This window comes from Impatiens glandulifera, chromosome 8, assembly GCF_907164915.1.
Source record: "Impatiens glandulifera chromosome 8, dImpGla2.1, whole genome shotgun sequence".
In the NCBI taxonomy this organism is placed as follows: Eukaryota; Viridiplantae; Streptophyta; class Magnoliopsida; order Ericales; family Balsaminaceae; genus Impatiens; species Impatiens glandulifera.
In genome coordinates, this window is record NC_061869.1 from 7099242 (window position 1) to 7115617 (window position 16376).

The 16376-nt window shown below is 29.3% G+C and overlaps 3 protein-coding genes across 3 annotated transcripts; 2 read left to right on the forward strand and 1 right to left on the reverse strand.

The window, feature by feature from the left end:
- Window positions 1-1838: 1838 nt before the first annotated feature.
- LOC124912848 (phosphatidylinositol 4-phosphate 5-kinase 2-like) lies at window positions 1839-4635 on the reverse strand. Its single transcript, XM_047453490.1, has 8 exons — window positions 4133-4635; window positions 3608-4057; window positions 3386-3550; window positions 3099-3264; window positions 2906-3016; window positions 2629-2822; window positions 2406-2540; window positions 1839-2172 (listed from the first exon to the last, which is right to left on the reverse strand). Exons 1-8 carry the CDS (start codon window positions 4633-4635, stop codon window positions 1839-1841), a joined length of 2058 nt encoding a protein of 685 aa, XP_047309446.1.
- A 4086-nt stretch (window positions 4636-8721) lies between these two features.
- On the forward strand, window positions 8722-9657 carry LOC124912849 (F-box/kelch-repeat protein At3g06240-like). The gene has a single exon (XM_047453491.1). The coding sequence runs from the start codon at window positions 8722-8724 to the stop codon at window positions 9655-9657; it is 936 nt and encodes a 311-aa protein (XP_047309447.1).
- A 4143-nt stretch (window positions 9658-13800) lies between these two features.
- LOC124912850 (F-box protein At3g07870-like) lies at window positions 13801-15048 on the forward strand. The gene has a single exon (XM_047453492.1). The coding sequence runs from the start codon at window positions 13801-13803 to the stop codon at window positions 15046-15048; it is 1248 nt and encodes a 415-aa protein (XP_047309448.1).
- The last annotated feature ends 1328 nt before the right edge of the window (window positions 15049-16376 follow it).

The window sequence follows — 16376 nt, forward strand, 5'->3', positions numbered from 1 at the left end:
TATATATATATATATTCTTTAAACATATTTTTTTGTTTTTTTCTTAAACAAATTTATTTCAATAAAAAATAACAATTATTTGACGTCCCATCTAAGGCAGAAGAAGAGCACCATGCCTAAAACGAAAACTCAAAGGGAAAAGACAAAAACCAAAACTCATCCATAAAAAAGACAAAAACCAAAACTCATCATAAAATATGCTCATGCCATTCTCACACCTAAAAAACAAGCATAAGTCATTTAGTGAATCGAAACAAACCGACTAAAAACCAAAATAACAAAAACCTAAAAATTCAATGACAAACTAATAAAACACATATTTCAAAAAATAAGCATAAGTCATCTAGTGAATCGGAACAAACCGACTAGAACCAAAACAACGAAAAACTAAAAATTCTATGACAAACCGATAAAACACATATTTTAAAAAACAAAAGGGTGGATAAGAGTAACCTCAAAACTTTACTTTTTTCCAACCTAATCAAGAAGATCCACGATGCATCCAGCAGAACCGACGACTGTGAGAGTGGTCAAAATAAGACTCTTGAGAATTATGTTGGGCCTACTTCTATTGTCAAAGATCCTCATATTTCTTTCAAGTCATATCGTCCACCAAATGATAAGTGGAATAAAAATCCACTTCTTTTTAAGCCTAATGTTTTTGCATTGATCCACCACTTAGACAAAAAAATCGTTAATGGACTATTTCATAATCCAATTAACTCTCAGAATGTTCCACAATAAACTTTAAATGGGTTCAACAAGGCCATGTAGAACAATGTGTGAAATAGTCTCCTCCGCCTCCCTACATAAGTGGCATCTGCTCACAATGACGATAAATCCTTAGTAAGGATACCACCACGGAAGGCGCACCATCCAAAGAAAGAATTTTGGAGGATGTACATTGTGCCCAACCATATTCCACGTGTAATTATTCGCTTTTAATTCGTTTAATGATTCATAATAATTGCTCGTGCTAAATTGATCCAACTTTTCAACATGATCTTATCATTAATTCAATTGTAGAGTTTAATCTTATTCATTTGATTTGATCATTTAGTTTCTCCAACATTTCTTTTTCCACGTTGTAGAGTTGTTGAGTTTACGACGAAATCTGATATTAACAATATTATAACCATTACCAATATGAACAAACATATCTTTTAACATTACTTTGAGTGCAAATTGTTGCTCCTAACAAGATGAGAAACTCTATTGTCATGCTATTATTCTCGCACCAATTATTATGTCAAAAACGATGAAATTATCTTTGCCCAGAGCATTTAGACAAAAAAAATTATTATCGAAAGAAAGTTAACACAATATAATAGGATAAAGAAATACAAGTTGCTAATTTAATTTAATTTTGTTCGATAAATTTTTATTCAAATTATTCACTTATTCACTAAATGATCATTTGATTTTATTTATATGTGATAATTTATTCAATAAAACTGCAATTACATAATCAAACTATTATACTTATACTTAATGCAAAAATAAATAAATAAAGATATTATATTATCATAGTCCACTCCAGCCTACCTAATATGAATCATTAAGTTGTTTTCTATTAAATTGTACAATTTTCAAATATAATGAATATTTCTATTACAAGTACTATCACAAATACAAAACAAAACAGTTTCTAAATAGATTATATCTACATGGGATTGAGTGGTGGAGATTGCACATTTCTTGATAGGCCACCCCCACAAAAAAAAATCAGAAACAAAGAGCAATTACAGAACAACAAAATAATCATATAGCATGGCTGGTGGCCCAAAAAAAATACCAGCTCAATTTGCTCATCAATCAAGCAAATATAAGATGTTTTTTCATGTTTCCTCAAGGATTATCCTGTGTATGAAATCCCGAAACCTCTTAGAGTATAACTTGGGATCAACTGCAGATATTGAAGTCGGGTCGACATGCAATGACTTATAAGCATGTTCTAGCTTCTTGCTAATATCATAATCTTGAAGAATATCAATTATACCAAAGTAAAGTACAACATCATATACTACTTCACCACTGCCCATCCAAGATGGCGTCGAGTTGCTGCTGCTACTTCCTCTTCCCAAATTATTCTGATTATGGTCACTTTCTGTCGTCTTGTTTACACGAACTGCACGGGCTGGCATGTTCACACCTAGCTTCATAAATGGCTTCCTGTGAAAATAAGTTTTGTTTTTTCATGTTTTTATAAGAGTAACAAGTTTCAGAGAGTATAATAAAGTAATAAGACATAAAACATTACCTTTTGTCTAACATCCATTTCTTGGTCTGCATGTTTGATTTGAGTCTTTGTCTGAATTTGTCATCTAGATATGCATGGTCTGTTTTTTCATTTTACATTAGTAGGCTAAAAATGTGATCTTGTTTAATGTTTTTCAATGATAAACATACCGGAATGCATATCTGAAGGTGGTATTTCAGGCTTTTCACAAGAGTAGACATCGCAGAAATGAATACCGATCAAGAAACTGTAATCCATGACCTTTTCTGCTTCTAGAAACTCGCAATCTCTATCGATTTGTCTAGTAAGAAACAGGGAATTAATAAAACAAACGCTTCAGATGAGAAACAATAAGTGTTTCCAAATTGGGCAATCTAACTATCTCAAACCTGATAAGCTTTTCAAACCATGATGTTTGAAGGTGAAAGACATAATCAAGATCAAGATCTTTAAGAGTGGTCATTTCGTCAATCTGTGCTTCCGGTTTATCAGTCATTCGACCATGTGAAGAACCCTTCAGATCAAATCTCTTGTGGATTCGATAGTCCGAATGGAATAGATTACCCATGACAACAAAACGTGTCTGGCTTGCAAAATCAACGAATTACATTATAAACAAAACCGCAAATTAGTTCTGAAAACACATAAACTGTTAAATTAACCTACCTTTTGTCCTCCAGCTGGCTTAACACAGTGCAGACCGAAGAACTTTGTCACCAATGAACTCTTTTGTTGAGAAACATGCTTATAATAACTTGGCAGCATCTTAATAAGCATCTAATCCAAAAAAAGAGTGCATAATTTCAGCAGATATATGTTTTTATCAATTAGCATTGAGCAACTACATTAACTAACTAACCTTGACTTCCGATTTCTTCATGGTTTTGATCATAAACCGGTCATCTTGTGTTAGATAAAAGAAACTTCCACTTTTACCCGGAGAAGATAATTCTCGAAGGCCTTCATTCCCACATATAGCAAGCATGTACTCCGCAGGATCAATGCCAAACAGCTCCCTAAGGTGTCTAAATACCCAATAAGACAGTCATCACTTTGACACGCCCAATGAACAGAATAACATTGTTTCAGGTTCTTCAAAAACTGAAAAACAAAAAGTGACAGTCATCAAGTAGTCGAAGCAGATACCTGAAAACCATTGGACAGTAATCCTTCCATTTGAAGTCCACCGAATGATGTCTTGGCGTAGATTTCGAACCCCCAGTTGGAAATTTTGTCCAGTATTTCTCCTTTGGTTCAAAATCAGATGCCTTAAGAGCTCGGATTATAGAAACATGCTTCCCAACAGAATACCTATACAAAAATATCATGATCATCCATGAATGGAAAAGAGAAAACAGAAGTTATTACCTGATACCCAATTGAAGATTCAACATCAATTCATAGTTTTTATGTCCCTTCGATATTACATTCCCAGGCTTCCTAGTCTCTGTTCCTTCGTACCTATTATTGATCTGCTCACTTAGAGAATCAAGCGAGTCAGTATTATCATCATAACCCATATCAGACGGTTCATTATCTTCTTCCCAAACACAAACTCGAGGAAAATCGCCATTGTCACCAAACGGTGCAGGCAAAGGAAGAGACTCCTTATGCTGCTGAATCTGCAAAATATCGAGCCATGTCCCTGTAAAAGATGTGCCATCAACAGAACTGAACAGTCCAATCCCATTAGGAACACCTTCTTCCCATTGACAATCAAGTCGGTTTCCAGTAGACCAAATCATAACCCCTTTACCAGATAGTGTTCCATTTTTCCATTCTCCAATGTACTCATTCCCACCAATCTTCCAAACATACCTATAACAATTAGAAATAACAATTAAAAAGATAGATTTGATAAAGTAAGAAATAACATATTTCCATTCATTTAACCTGCCCTCTCCATCTTGAACATTTCCTTTCCATGAACCAAGATAAACATCACCATTAACATAATGTTTTTCTCCAAACCCCTGTTTTCGATCAGAAAGCCATGACCCTTTATAAGTATCTCCATCACTTCCAATAAAAGTGCCAACACCATCCATTCTTCCACCTTTAAAATCACCAACATAAGCTGCCCCAGACGGCCATGAAAACTTCCCTTTTCCGTTTGCTTTTCCTCTCTTCCATTCACCTTCATACATACATCCATCAGCCCATAAATACTTCCCCCTACCATGAGGCACCTTACCCCAGAATGTCCCGCGATATATATCTCCATTGGGCAGCAATTTCTCCACCAAGGATATATCGTCGCCGGCAGGAGCTACCCGCCGGAGACCAGGGTGGGACGAGGGAGTGGAGTCATCGGAGTCGTCTTCATCATATTCATGGTTAGTAGAAGTGAAATTGTTGTTATTAATGTTGTTGTCTAGGTGGAGGGAAGATGACATGATTTGTGGCATGAATATGGAGAGATAATGAAATGATCATGATGAATGTTTGATTGTTTGAGAATTACAAGTGTCATTTCTGTTCAGCACGTCCATTGAGAGAGAAAGAGAAAGAACATGTTCAGCTGCTTGCTATGATCAAAGCTTCGTCGGTTGCATTTTCTGTCGGAGATTGACCGTCCAAATCTTAATATTTTAGAAACAGAGTACATGTCAATGTCATCAACTCATAAAATAATTCAAGATGTGACTAGTAGTTGTTAGTAACATGTTGAGCATAATGCCTTACACCTTGTTTGTTTCATACCAAATATATCAAAATAAATACAAATCAAATTAATTAAAAATCGTGATAGGTAAACGAAATTGAGAACGAAAATAAGAACATATAATCTAGCCTACCACTTGTGCAGTAGAGAAATAAAATAAAATAAAATCATACTAAAAAAATATTAATAAATTAATAAAATGACCATGTTCGAAAAATGACCATGTTCGGAACGAAAACAAGGACACAAAAATGTCCTGAACATGACCATGTTCGGGATAGTCATATTTTGAATATGAATATATTTTTTTAATTTATTATTATATTTTTAGACATGATTTTTCTCTCTCTAATGCTAATGTAACCGACTACGTTGGATTCATGGTCTTCTTTTCTTTATATTTTCGTTGCTTAAATCATTTATCTTAAATTAATTACCTATTTTCAACCCTATAAACCGCAATCAAGATATCGGACTCAAGGCTAGATAGACTAAGAGGCTATTCCTCTTACCTTACTTCCTGAGGGGGAAAAGTTGTTACATAAGAAAGTCCTTAGGCCTCCCAAAAAGATAGAAGTCAAGTCTCCGATAAACCGTTATTATGCCGACATTAGCAGTAGCGCTAGTAAAGCCGACAAATACAAAGAGGGACGGTGCCACTTTTTTAAGCCAAAAAGGCTAGTTCAGTCAATTTCGGATAAATAAGAGTTCTCTTATGGTAGTGGTTTAAGCCTAACCGAACAAATAAAAAAATATGAATGCTCAAATTCCCATTAAACACCTCTGAAATAAAATAAGATTAATCACGAAAAAACAATGATACATAAACTAAAATGTTCAATAACAATCAACTTAAAGAAAACTAACATTAACGAGTTTGTAAATTCTCAAAAAGATCGACCGCTTCAAACGATTTTACCGACCACTTCCAACGATTTTTTTTGATAAATCTTCTCTATCGTAATAATAATAACGTTATGGAGTAAACGCATCGATTAACCACGATTATTAAACATTATTTGATTTTCTTTGGATTCAAATAGTTAATTAACAAAGAGATAATTTGGATAGAGATTTATCGATTGAATCAAATCAAGCTCGCAATTACATTCCAAACTTCTTAACAACCTGCGATTTGCTCACGCATCATCAACTAAATATTTTCAAACATAAAATTTTATAATATAATTTATTATTATTTATAATTATATCGACACTAAAAAAGTTCTTAGACATATTAATTTTTTTAAGAGAAAAATGATTCAATATAATATAAATGAGAGAAATCTAAGCGTATTTGAAAACGATATAACCCACGTAATTTTGTGACCATTTGTGAAAAGGATTTACTTTCGAAAGGAAAAAAAAAGAAAGAACAAGTAAAAGGATTTACTTTTATAAAGAAAAAAAAAGGGTATCTTTGCTAATGCAAACAATGTTAGAAATTTTGGAAAAGACAAATTGAAAAAGTGAACAAATTTAAAATATGAGTTGAAATGAGGAGCTTACACTTTACTTAATAGAAACTTTAAGGGCACTACTCTTTACATTATATCATTTAGTATATATATATATAAGTCTTCACATATAAAATTAAATATTTTAATAAATTTAAATGTATATATCTATCACAAACAAATATATTTTATTTATAGAATGAGCGAACTAATCTAAAAGCCAAATTGTAAGGGACCATAATTTTAATAGAAGGGAGTATTTAAATCTATTGTAACTTAATTAGAATACTAATTAAAAATATCTGATTAGTCATTTATAGGGCATGATATATAATATAAAATGAAAATTTATTTATTAGGGTCAATTATACGATCTATTCAAATAACAATATATCCTATTCAAAATATAGTAATTAATATTATAATTAGTGATTTATAACAGTTTTTTTTTTCTTTATTTAAGAAGAGAATCTGTTTGAATTATTATTTATCTTTTCTTATTTGATTTTGTGTAATTTTTTTTTTATTTTTTTTAAATTAGTTTAAAACTTGTCGAATATTAATTATTACATGTATATGATAAATCCAAACAATTATGAAACAGACCCGATATATGATTAATTTGATCAACGAGATATATGGTATTGGTAAGGTCTTGATTTAAAATAACGGATAATTTTATTCTTTTTAAAAAAATTATATTTAACGTAATTTCAATTAAAACCCCAAAATAGAGAAAAGCCAAGTTCAATAATTAAGCTAGACAAATTAACCTTATAAACTTGATTTTTAAAGTAATCAACAAATCAATGAAATAACGTCGTAACAAACTAAGGAATACAATCAACACAAATAACAATTCAACAAAACGCGCCTTAAACTTATTCAAACTTGTGACTTCTTCCAACTTGATCGACCAAGTTTTGACATATTTCCCAATTATCAGTATTTATAGGAACCCGCCTCCACGTATATATAAGAGCATGATCATCCATGATTATTTCCCGCCAAAGTTGTTCTTATTTATTTCTCGTTCTCGAAAAAACTCTTGCGTTCCTTTTCACCCATAGCTGATAGACAATGGTACCAAAGTAACACTTGAAGACATTGGATATAAACGAGTTACCTTTACCCTTTCCAAGCACTAATTCCTTGATGTAATTCTAATTCCTGAGAAATTTTGATCTCTTGTTGCGCTAGTAAACCTCTGCCAATCTAAGATAAATAAAACAATCGATGTAAATTCAATTAATCAATTATAAACAAATCAAAACGAATTTGTGACAGTTTCAATATTTTGTGTAATGATTAATTTTTTTTATATATAAATGGTTCCTTGCCTATTAAAAGTAAAATATAAATATATATTTTTGTTTGTTTGTCAAAAGTTAAATTTTTGACACAAACATATTTATTGTTTCCTCCATTTCATATTTTTTAAACTCATTTTAATTTAATTAATAGTTTAGTTATCTTTTAAAAATAAAATACATGTTTTAAATTTCAATAATTTTAAAATAATTTATTAAATATTTTTTTGATAAAAATTCATAATTAGTATTTCATATTTTGGTGTGGAGATTTAGAAAAATGTATTGGGTTGACTTCGGCTAAGAGTAAGATTAATGGGCTTTACTAATTGTTTTTAGATGGACTGTCCTTGATGGATTTACATATAGTAAATTAATTGGGTTTAATTTAAAGTTTAGGGTTTAAATTTTACTGGGTTAACTTACTAAACCTAAATTCTCTTTATATATAGAAATTTCATTTGTTATTTTCTCTATTCTTCTACTTTTTCATCAATCTACGGCGGCTGTAAGTTTTTCACAACCTTATTTTGTTTACTATTACTAATCATTGTTCATATCAATAACTACATTAATTTAATCATTGTTAATCTGGCTAACATGTTACTATTGCTTCCAATGCTTGATAAATATAAAATCTAGTTATATGCTTTCAAGTTTTAATTTAGATTTGATTAAGTTATTTGAATTTTTCAATATTGTTTTGGTTTGTTTCAGGATTTGCTATACCAAATGACAAACATTTGTTTTATTCCTCAAGATCTGATATTGAATATTATTTCAAGGTTGCCAGTCAGACATGTTATTGTATGCAGATCGGTATGTAAAAAATGGAACTTTATGCTACAAAGTTCTAATTTTATTTCTTTTTATGATAATCACCGGGCATTAAGAAAAGAAAATGACAAGGAAAGTGGGTCATCTTTTATCCTCCTTCGATTCGATACGAAATTTTACAAAGAAGATGTCTCCTCCATAGTTCCTCGTAAATTCCCTGATGTCATGATTTCATTTCTTACTATAAAGAAAAAGTGCAACGAACTAATAGCCATGGTTGATGGAGTGGAAAAAGCTCATGTCCCCTCTTCAACACCTATGATTACAAACATTGAAGGCCTTTATTGCTGTAATAAATTTATGTTAAAAAATGTTTACCGCGGAATTATATGTATCTCGAATGATACACACATAGTTTTGATTAACCCCTCTACTAGAGAATCTCGAAATTTACCTTTCCCATGGTATTCATACCCATATGCTAACATGCTTGATTCTTATGTTTTGGGTGTATGGTTTGATCATCATCAGTCTAATTCAAATCAGCCTCCTCAAGGAGCCCTACAACATTACAAAGTTTTTAGGGCGGTTATTTCCTTTATTGGACGAACTTATCGTGAATTTCAAGATGTTAACATTAACATATTGTTTGAGATATATGATTCTAGGGAGGATTGTTGGAGGCAAGGCAAGACATTAATGTGTAAAGATATTAGTACTTGGAGCCATTTGTTATTTAATGGAATTTTTCACTTATCTGTTGTTGATGGGGATAATTCTATGATCACAATTGATGCAAAATCAGAGATGTTGGGACGCCTTCCACTTCCATCTGAAATTAATGATCCGTTTAAAGCACCCTCGTTGTATATCCTTAGGGGATCTCTAGCCTTGTTTGTAGATAATTACAACGACAAAGCTACCGATATATGGTTGATGAATGAATATGGGGTTAAACAATCGTGGACAAAGCAATACACTATCGAATTTGATGCTTCCTCGATGCGAAGTCAGTGTATGGCCGCGATAACGTTTTGGAAATACATGGACAAGGAAGAGGAGGAGGATGAGTTATTCCTTCAAAATAGTGATGGAAAACTCATCTCTATTAACCTTATTACTAAGAAAGTAACACATTTTGAATTTTATGGTATTCCTTGTCCAATGACAATTGTACCTTATATTGAGACTTTACTTCCTCTCAAGTGATTAGTGTTTTTAAATAAAGCTCATGTGTCCAAGCCTATGCTTATATGTAGACGAACCACACCCACGATCCGTGCTTAGACTCGCGGGAGTCGTATGACGTTTTAACCGAAAGAACTTCTCGTGCACCATGCCCGACCTGACGCCTGAACCGGTTCGCCAGTTGGCCTAAGGGTCTATTTGCTTCTTTAGTTTTAACATTTCTTTTATTTTGTTCATTTAAGTGTCTTACCCAATTAAAAAATATTAGCAGAAACAAAATAATATTTGGATGAGTATCTTTCTGAATTTTATTTTCATTTTAAATTAACATGTTATTTCTTATCTATAGGTACCAATTTCTAGTCTCTTTCTGGTTTATAATTACTTTGCATTTTTTTTTTAATTTTTTTATTTTAGGTTTATGATCTATGAAAGTAATGTAGACACACAATCTTTAGGAACACATTAATAACAAAACTAGACACAGATTTATACATTCACAATTAAATACATATTTTAGGATGTACTATAAATAAATAAGATGTAAAATAATATATTTTTAAATATCATCAAAATTTAAAGTAGAGTCACTACAGAGACATAAGAACCAAACAAAATTTCTAAAATGCGTATAAACACAAAAGACATTTATTTTCTTAATTTGTCAAGAAATAAAGTAGTTGACGACTCTAAAAAGTTAATTTAGTCTAAATCGACAATTTTAAATGCACTCTAGTCGCGTATATTATTTTGGTTTCTCATCTTACTCGAAATTAAAGTTCGATATTACTTTAAAATAGTAAATATTTATTAAAATTTGAAAATAAATATTATAAGCAAAAAAAAATTTAAAAACAATTTTTTTTCCAAATTTATATTTAATGTGTTAAATAATTAATAAAATTTAAATATATTAGATAGATGAAGTTATAAAAAATTGAAAAAAACTTAAATTAACAATAAAACACATTATTTTTATATTGCAAATTTAATTAATATCCAAATTTTATATTTATTAGGTTAAATCATAAATAAAATTTAAGTATACTAATTAAATTAAGTTATAAAAAACTTAAATTGATAAAAAAAAATTGTGAAATTATATAATAAATTAAATTAAAATTCAATTTACATAATTTCTTACAACAAAATTGTTAAATTAATTGTATTACAAATTTAAAATATTAAATGCTTTAAAAAAATTAATATTTATAAATAATTTTTACAATATTTAAAAATTTTATATTAAATGTGTTAAATTATAAATAAAATTTAAATATGTTAAATTAAAAAAAAAAACCTTAAAGTCAAACTAATTTAGAAAATTTTGTAAGATTATTATTTCTAAGTTAATTGTAAATTTAGGATTAAATTAATTATTTTCAAATAAAACTTATTTTTATATATATATATATATATATATATATATATGAAAACTAAATTGAAAAATTTCAATTTAAATGGTAATCAAATTTAGTTAATGATTTCTCGGCAATCAAGAAAAAATAAGATTCATTATGTGTCCATTGGGTTCATTCACGTTTCATAAAATCAGAATCCAGCATAAGCATATGGATATGCAAGATAAATGAGGATATGTCATGGTCCCTAAAAAAATTCTTAAAAAATAAAGCACATAAACAATGTATTCTGTTAAGTTTGGTAATGAAGAAAGTACGTCTTTTTGGCACATTCCTTGGTTTGAGAATCTTCCCATCATTGATAATTAGGAGTTTGCAAGAATCCGGGTTAGAAGAGAATAATTTTGACTAGTGTGAAGGATATCAAGGATGATAAATGTAATGAAATTCTAAGAAGAATCCTAGAAGGTGAGAGGATCTTTGAAGCTGTCAATCAAATCTCGTTCATGGTTCGAGAGAACTCACACGTTTGGATGATTGAAGCTAACAACAAGTTCAACTCAAATTTGGCGTGACAATGCATTCATTCAATGGGAGAGTTTGTAGATTGGGCTGAATTCGTATGATAATCTAGGATTATCGACCGACATCATATTGTCCTTTGGCTAGCTTACAGTGAAAGGATAATCACGAGAGACATAATTAGTAAGTATATAACGATCCTGAGTACATGTTGTGTTCTTTTCTCTAACTATGAGGAATCGATTGCTCATAACTTTGGTGAGTGCCCTTATACTAGAGTGATTTGGAATAATTTTGCTAACAACTTCAGATTCACTAGCTTTCCTAATGATTAGTGTCACATCAAAGATCTAACGCTTACAAAGGTTAAGAGTAGCACGTTTCATGCTAATATTTTCAAGTGTTACTTTGAAACCATTATTTACCAAGTTTGGTGAAAAGGAATGCTAGAATGTTTTCAAGAACAATGAGGAATGAAGATTAAATATGTAAGGTGATTGTTCTTGATGACAATGCTCTTATTCATACATGGAAGCGAATTCCCATATACTCGAATAATTGGAGCTATGTCAAAGATGAGATATCAAATTTGAAGAAGTCACGCTCAAGGCTAGATAATCATTGTTTGTTTGTTGTGTTTGGTGGTGGTTATTGTTGTTATTACTCATTTGATGTTTTTTTGTTTTGTTTTTTAAAATTAAAGTAAAATATTGTTTGCTCTAATTCATGAACTCTTATATCATTTTTTCTTTTTTGGTTTTAAATAAATGACTATAAGTCATATCCAAAATAAAATAAAATTTAGTTAGTGATTTAGATTATAAACCTCACACATTATTTAATTTTTAAACTTATATTTATTGTGTTAAATCATAAATTAAAATTTAAATATGTTAGGTAATTAAGTTATAAAAAAAACTGGAATTATTTTTAATTAGTCATATAATAAATAATAAGGTAAATCAAATACAATCAAAATAATTTTCAACATAATTTAATAAAACTAGCATATAGAGTAATTATATAAAAACTGAAAAAAAAAATTACTGATAAAAATGTAATTGCATTTTAAATTTTATTTTTAACCTTTTATACATAGATTAGTTACTTAAAAAGTTGAACTTATATGATTAAAACGTTTGAATTTAAAATATAAAGTTTTATTAACTTAGCTAGTTAGTCAAAGGGTTGTACTTGTTATTTTGTAAATTCGAAATATACATACAACATTTTTAATTTTATTTTTGATCGTTTTAAGTTTATGGGCGAGTCAACCCACAATCCGATCCAAGTATCAATATACTCTCACATATATATCCAAATAAATCACAACTCTCGACCCCACAGATACTTTAAAAATTAAGCATCATTATATATATATATATATATATATATATATATATATATATATATATATATATATATAAATATTCATATCTTACTTTTTAATGTGTTAAATTATAAATATATTAGCTAATTAATTTGATAATAAACAATATCAAAATCTAATATACATAATTTCTCAAATTAATACAGTATTTAATTGGTTAAATCGTGAATAAAATTTAAATATGTTAGATATATTTAGTTATAAGAATTAAAAAAAAAAACTTAAATTGACAATAAATTTGTGCAGTTAAAATACTAATATTTTATCAAGAAAATAATGTTTCTAATATTTGCTTTTTGGTGGTTTATTTAATGACTAATTCTTAAAAAACTATAAAATTGTGGCAATTGACAGTTTCTTTTAAAAAATATTTACCCTAAAAGTGGAATGATGGAACATATTTCTATATTTCATGATTTTTTTTTTTTTTTTTTTTTTCATTAACTACTGTTATTTGCTCAGGATAATCTTTATGTAAATATAAACCAATATTCACACTAGTCAAATACAAAATAAAATAAAAATCTTTGAATAGATATGTAGTTCAAATATTCTTAAAAGTTGACCAAAAAATTAGGCTTCTTTTAGGGTTGAGCTTTTCTTTAGCTAATTAAAATGGACTGTAGTTTCTTTTGGTATTTATTTGTCTTCTATTTATTTCTATGTAATCGACTTTATATAATGATATCCATTCAAATGCAGAATTTAACTTAGTTTTATTGGGACCTATAGTTGTATGAAGACCAATAGCGACATAAAAACGTCGCTATTGATCAATATTTCCGTCTCTAAAGGTCAATACTGACTTTACTTTATTCGTCGCTATAACTTAAACATATTTGAGCTTAATTTGAATTTTGTTTTGATTTATTTCAGGATTGGTTAGACCAAATGACAGACAGTCGTTTTATTCCTGAAGATCTCATATTGAATATTATTTTAAGGTTGCCGGTTCAATATGTTATAGTATGTAGATCAGTTTGCAAAAAATGGAACTTTATGCTAAGAAGTCATAATTTTATTTCTCTATATGATAACTACCGAGCATGTAGAAAAGAAAACTATAAGGAGAATGGATCATCTTTCATCCTCCTTCGATTCGATACAGAATTGTACAAGGGATATACCAACTCCATGCTTCCTCATCAATTCCCTGATGTCTTGATTTCATTTCTTACAGTAAAGAAAAAGTGCAACGAACTAATAGCCACGGTTGATAAAGAGAGAAAAGCTGATGTCCCCTTCTCATCAGCAATGATTACAAACTTGAGAAGATCTTATCACTCTCATTCATTTAGGTTAAACAATGTTTATAACGGAATTATATGTATGTCGAATGAGATGGACATAGTTTTGGTTAACCCCTCGACTAGAGAATCTCAAAGGTTACCTTTCTCACCCTTTTCATACCCAGATGCTGACTTGACCGATTCTTATGTTTTGGGTGTTTGGTTTGATCATCATCAGTCCAATTCAAATCTGCCTCCTCAAGGATCCCTAAAACATTACAAAGTTTTTAGGGCGGTTATTCTCCTTACCGGACAACTTTATCATTATTATGACGAATTTGAAGACATAAATATAGTGTTTGAGATATATGATTCTAGGGAGAATTGTTGGAGGAAAAGCAAGACAATGTGTGAATATATGAGTAGTTGGAACCACTTGTTATTCAATGGAGTTTTTCACTTACCTATTGTTGACAAGCATAATTCATTGATCACATTGGATGCAAAATCAGAAATGTTGGGAAGCCTTCCATTGCCATCTGAAATCAATCTTATGTTTAACAACGCAGTACCCTTGTATAATCTTAGGGGATCTCTAGCCTTGTTAGTAGATATTCCAACCAGTCTTACCGATATATGGTTGATGAATGAATATGGGGTCAAACAATCATGGACAAAGCAATACACTATAGAATTTGATGTTACCTTGAATCAACTTCAGTGTAGGCCGATAACGTTTTGGAAATACATGGACAAGGAAGAGGAGGAGGATGAGTTGTTCCTTCAAAATACTGATGGAAAACTCGTCTCTATTAACCTTGTTACTAAGAAAATTACAAATTTTGAATTGTATGGTATTCCCAATTCAATGATGATTGTACCTTATATTGAAACATTACTTCCTCTATAGTTATTAGTGTTTTAATCAAGCTCTTATTTATTTATTTAGTTTTTAGTTTTTATTTTGAATGTGCTAAGATAGCACAACCATAAATTTCACCTCCATTTAAAATGGTTCTAAGTGAAAATAATATATGTAAAATTTGGTCTCTTTATAAGAATCATTCTTGTCATTTGTGTCCTTTTAATACATTCTTATTTATTAATAATTGACGACACAATTACAAGGTAAAAGAACATGATGATAAATTAACCAACGTAAGTTATGAGTATAAATAAAATAGAACTGAATCGATGATAAATTAACCTAATCAATTATAAGAACCGAGTTTTGACAGTACTTTAACTATTTTGTGTACTGAAATTTTCCGGTTCAAGGTTTAATTAAAAATGTTTTTTTTTTATAAATTGTTCCTTGGCCTAATAATAAAGTAAAATATTTTGACACAAACATATTTATTGTTTTTGTGTTAAACTTTTTTTAAGCTTATTTTGATTTAATTAATTAATAGGTTAACTTATCTTTTAAAATTAAATACATGTTTTAAATTTTAGTAATTTTAAAATAAATTATTAGAATCTTATTTATAGAAATATTCATAAATTAGTATTTCACACTTTAGTTATGAGATTTATAACTAATGGTGAAACATAGTTACTCATGTCCTCAAGAAGGTGATCAGAATTTAAATTTAGTATGTCCAAATTTTAAAAACATATTTCATACTTAGTGTATTAAATTATTATATAACCGATCAAACCAAATCGATGACATATCAAATTAATTTTTCGGTGAAAAACTTATCGAAATATTTCCCCTTAACATATGTAATATGCCCGAATATAAATGTATAAAAAGCGAAATCTAATCTGTATTCATCCCAAAAACAATTTGTGTCAAAACTGTAAATACCAAATAAAATAATATTATTTATATTCCAATTTGTATAGGTGCTTAAAAAAAAATCTTTCAAACTAAATAACATTATGAAAATACAAAAAAAATTAGAAATTCAATTATATATTTACTTATGATAATATGCATATAAATCTAAACCAATATTCACGGGTCAAATACAAAATAAAGTTAAAATCTTTGAATAGATATAAAAAGATAAAATATTCTTAAAAGTTGACCTACACAAGCCATGTTGCCCTAGTTTAACATTCATAAATTATTTTCATTAAATAGGAGTATATTATTATTTTTATTTGTAAATTATTCATGAAATTTTATATATAACAAAATTAAAAAAAAAAAAATTGTTTTGGGCAATGGGTTTTTTTACTAATTATTTTTGGATAGGATTAACCCATAGGCTTACCCAATGGCCAGCC

Excerpts from the sequence above, each read along its gene's own strand:
- LOC124912850 (XM_047453492.1), top strand. The coding sequence starts at position 13,801 with ATGACAGACAGTCGTTTTATTCCTGAAGATCTCATATTGAATATTATT.
- LOC124912848 (XM_047453490.1), bottom strand. The coding sequence starts at position 4,635 with ATGTCATCTTCCCTCCACCTAGACAACAACATTAATAACAACAATTTC. Across the intron at positions 3,017-3,098 it reads TGAAGAAATCGGAAGTCAAG|ATGCTTATTAAGATGCTGCC; the intron begins GTTAGTTAGTTA and ends TTTTTGGATTAG. Across the intron at positions 2,173-2,405 it reads TCAGATATGCATTCCGGTAT|GAAGCCATTTATGAAGCTAG; the intron begins GTTTATCATTGA and ends TTATTTTCACAG.
- LOC124912849 (XM_047453491.1), top strand. The coding sequence starts at position 8,722 with ATGGTTGATGGAGTGGAAAAAGCTCATGTCCCCTCTTCAACACCTATG.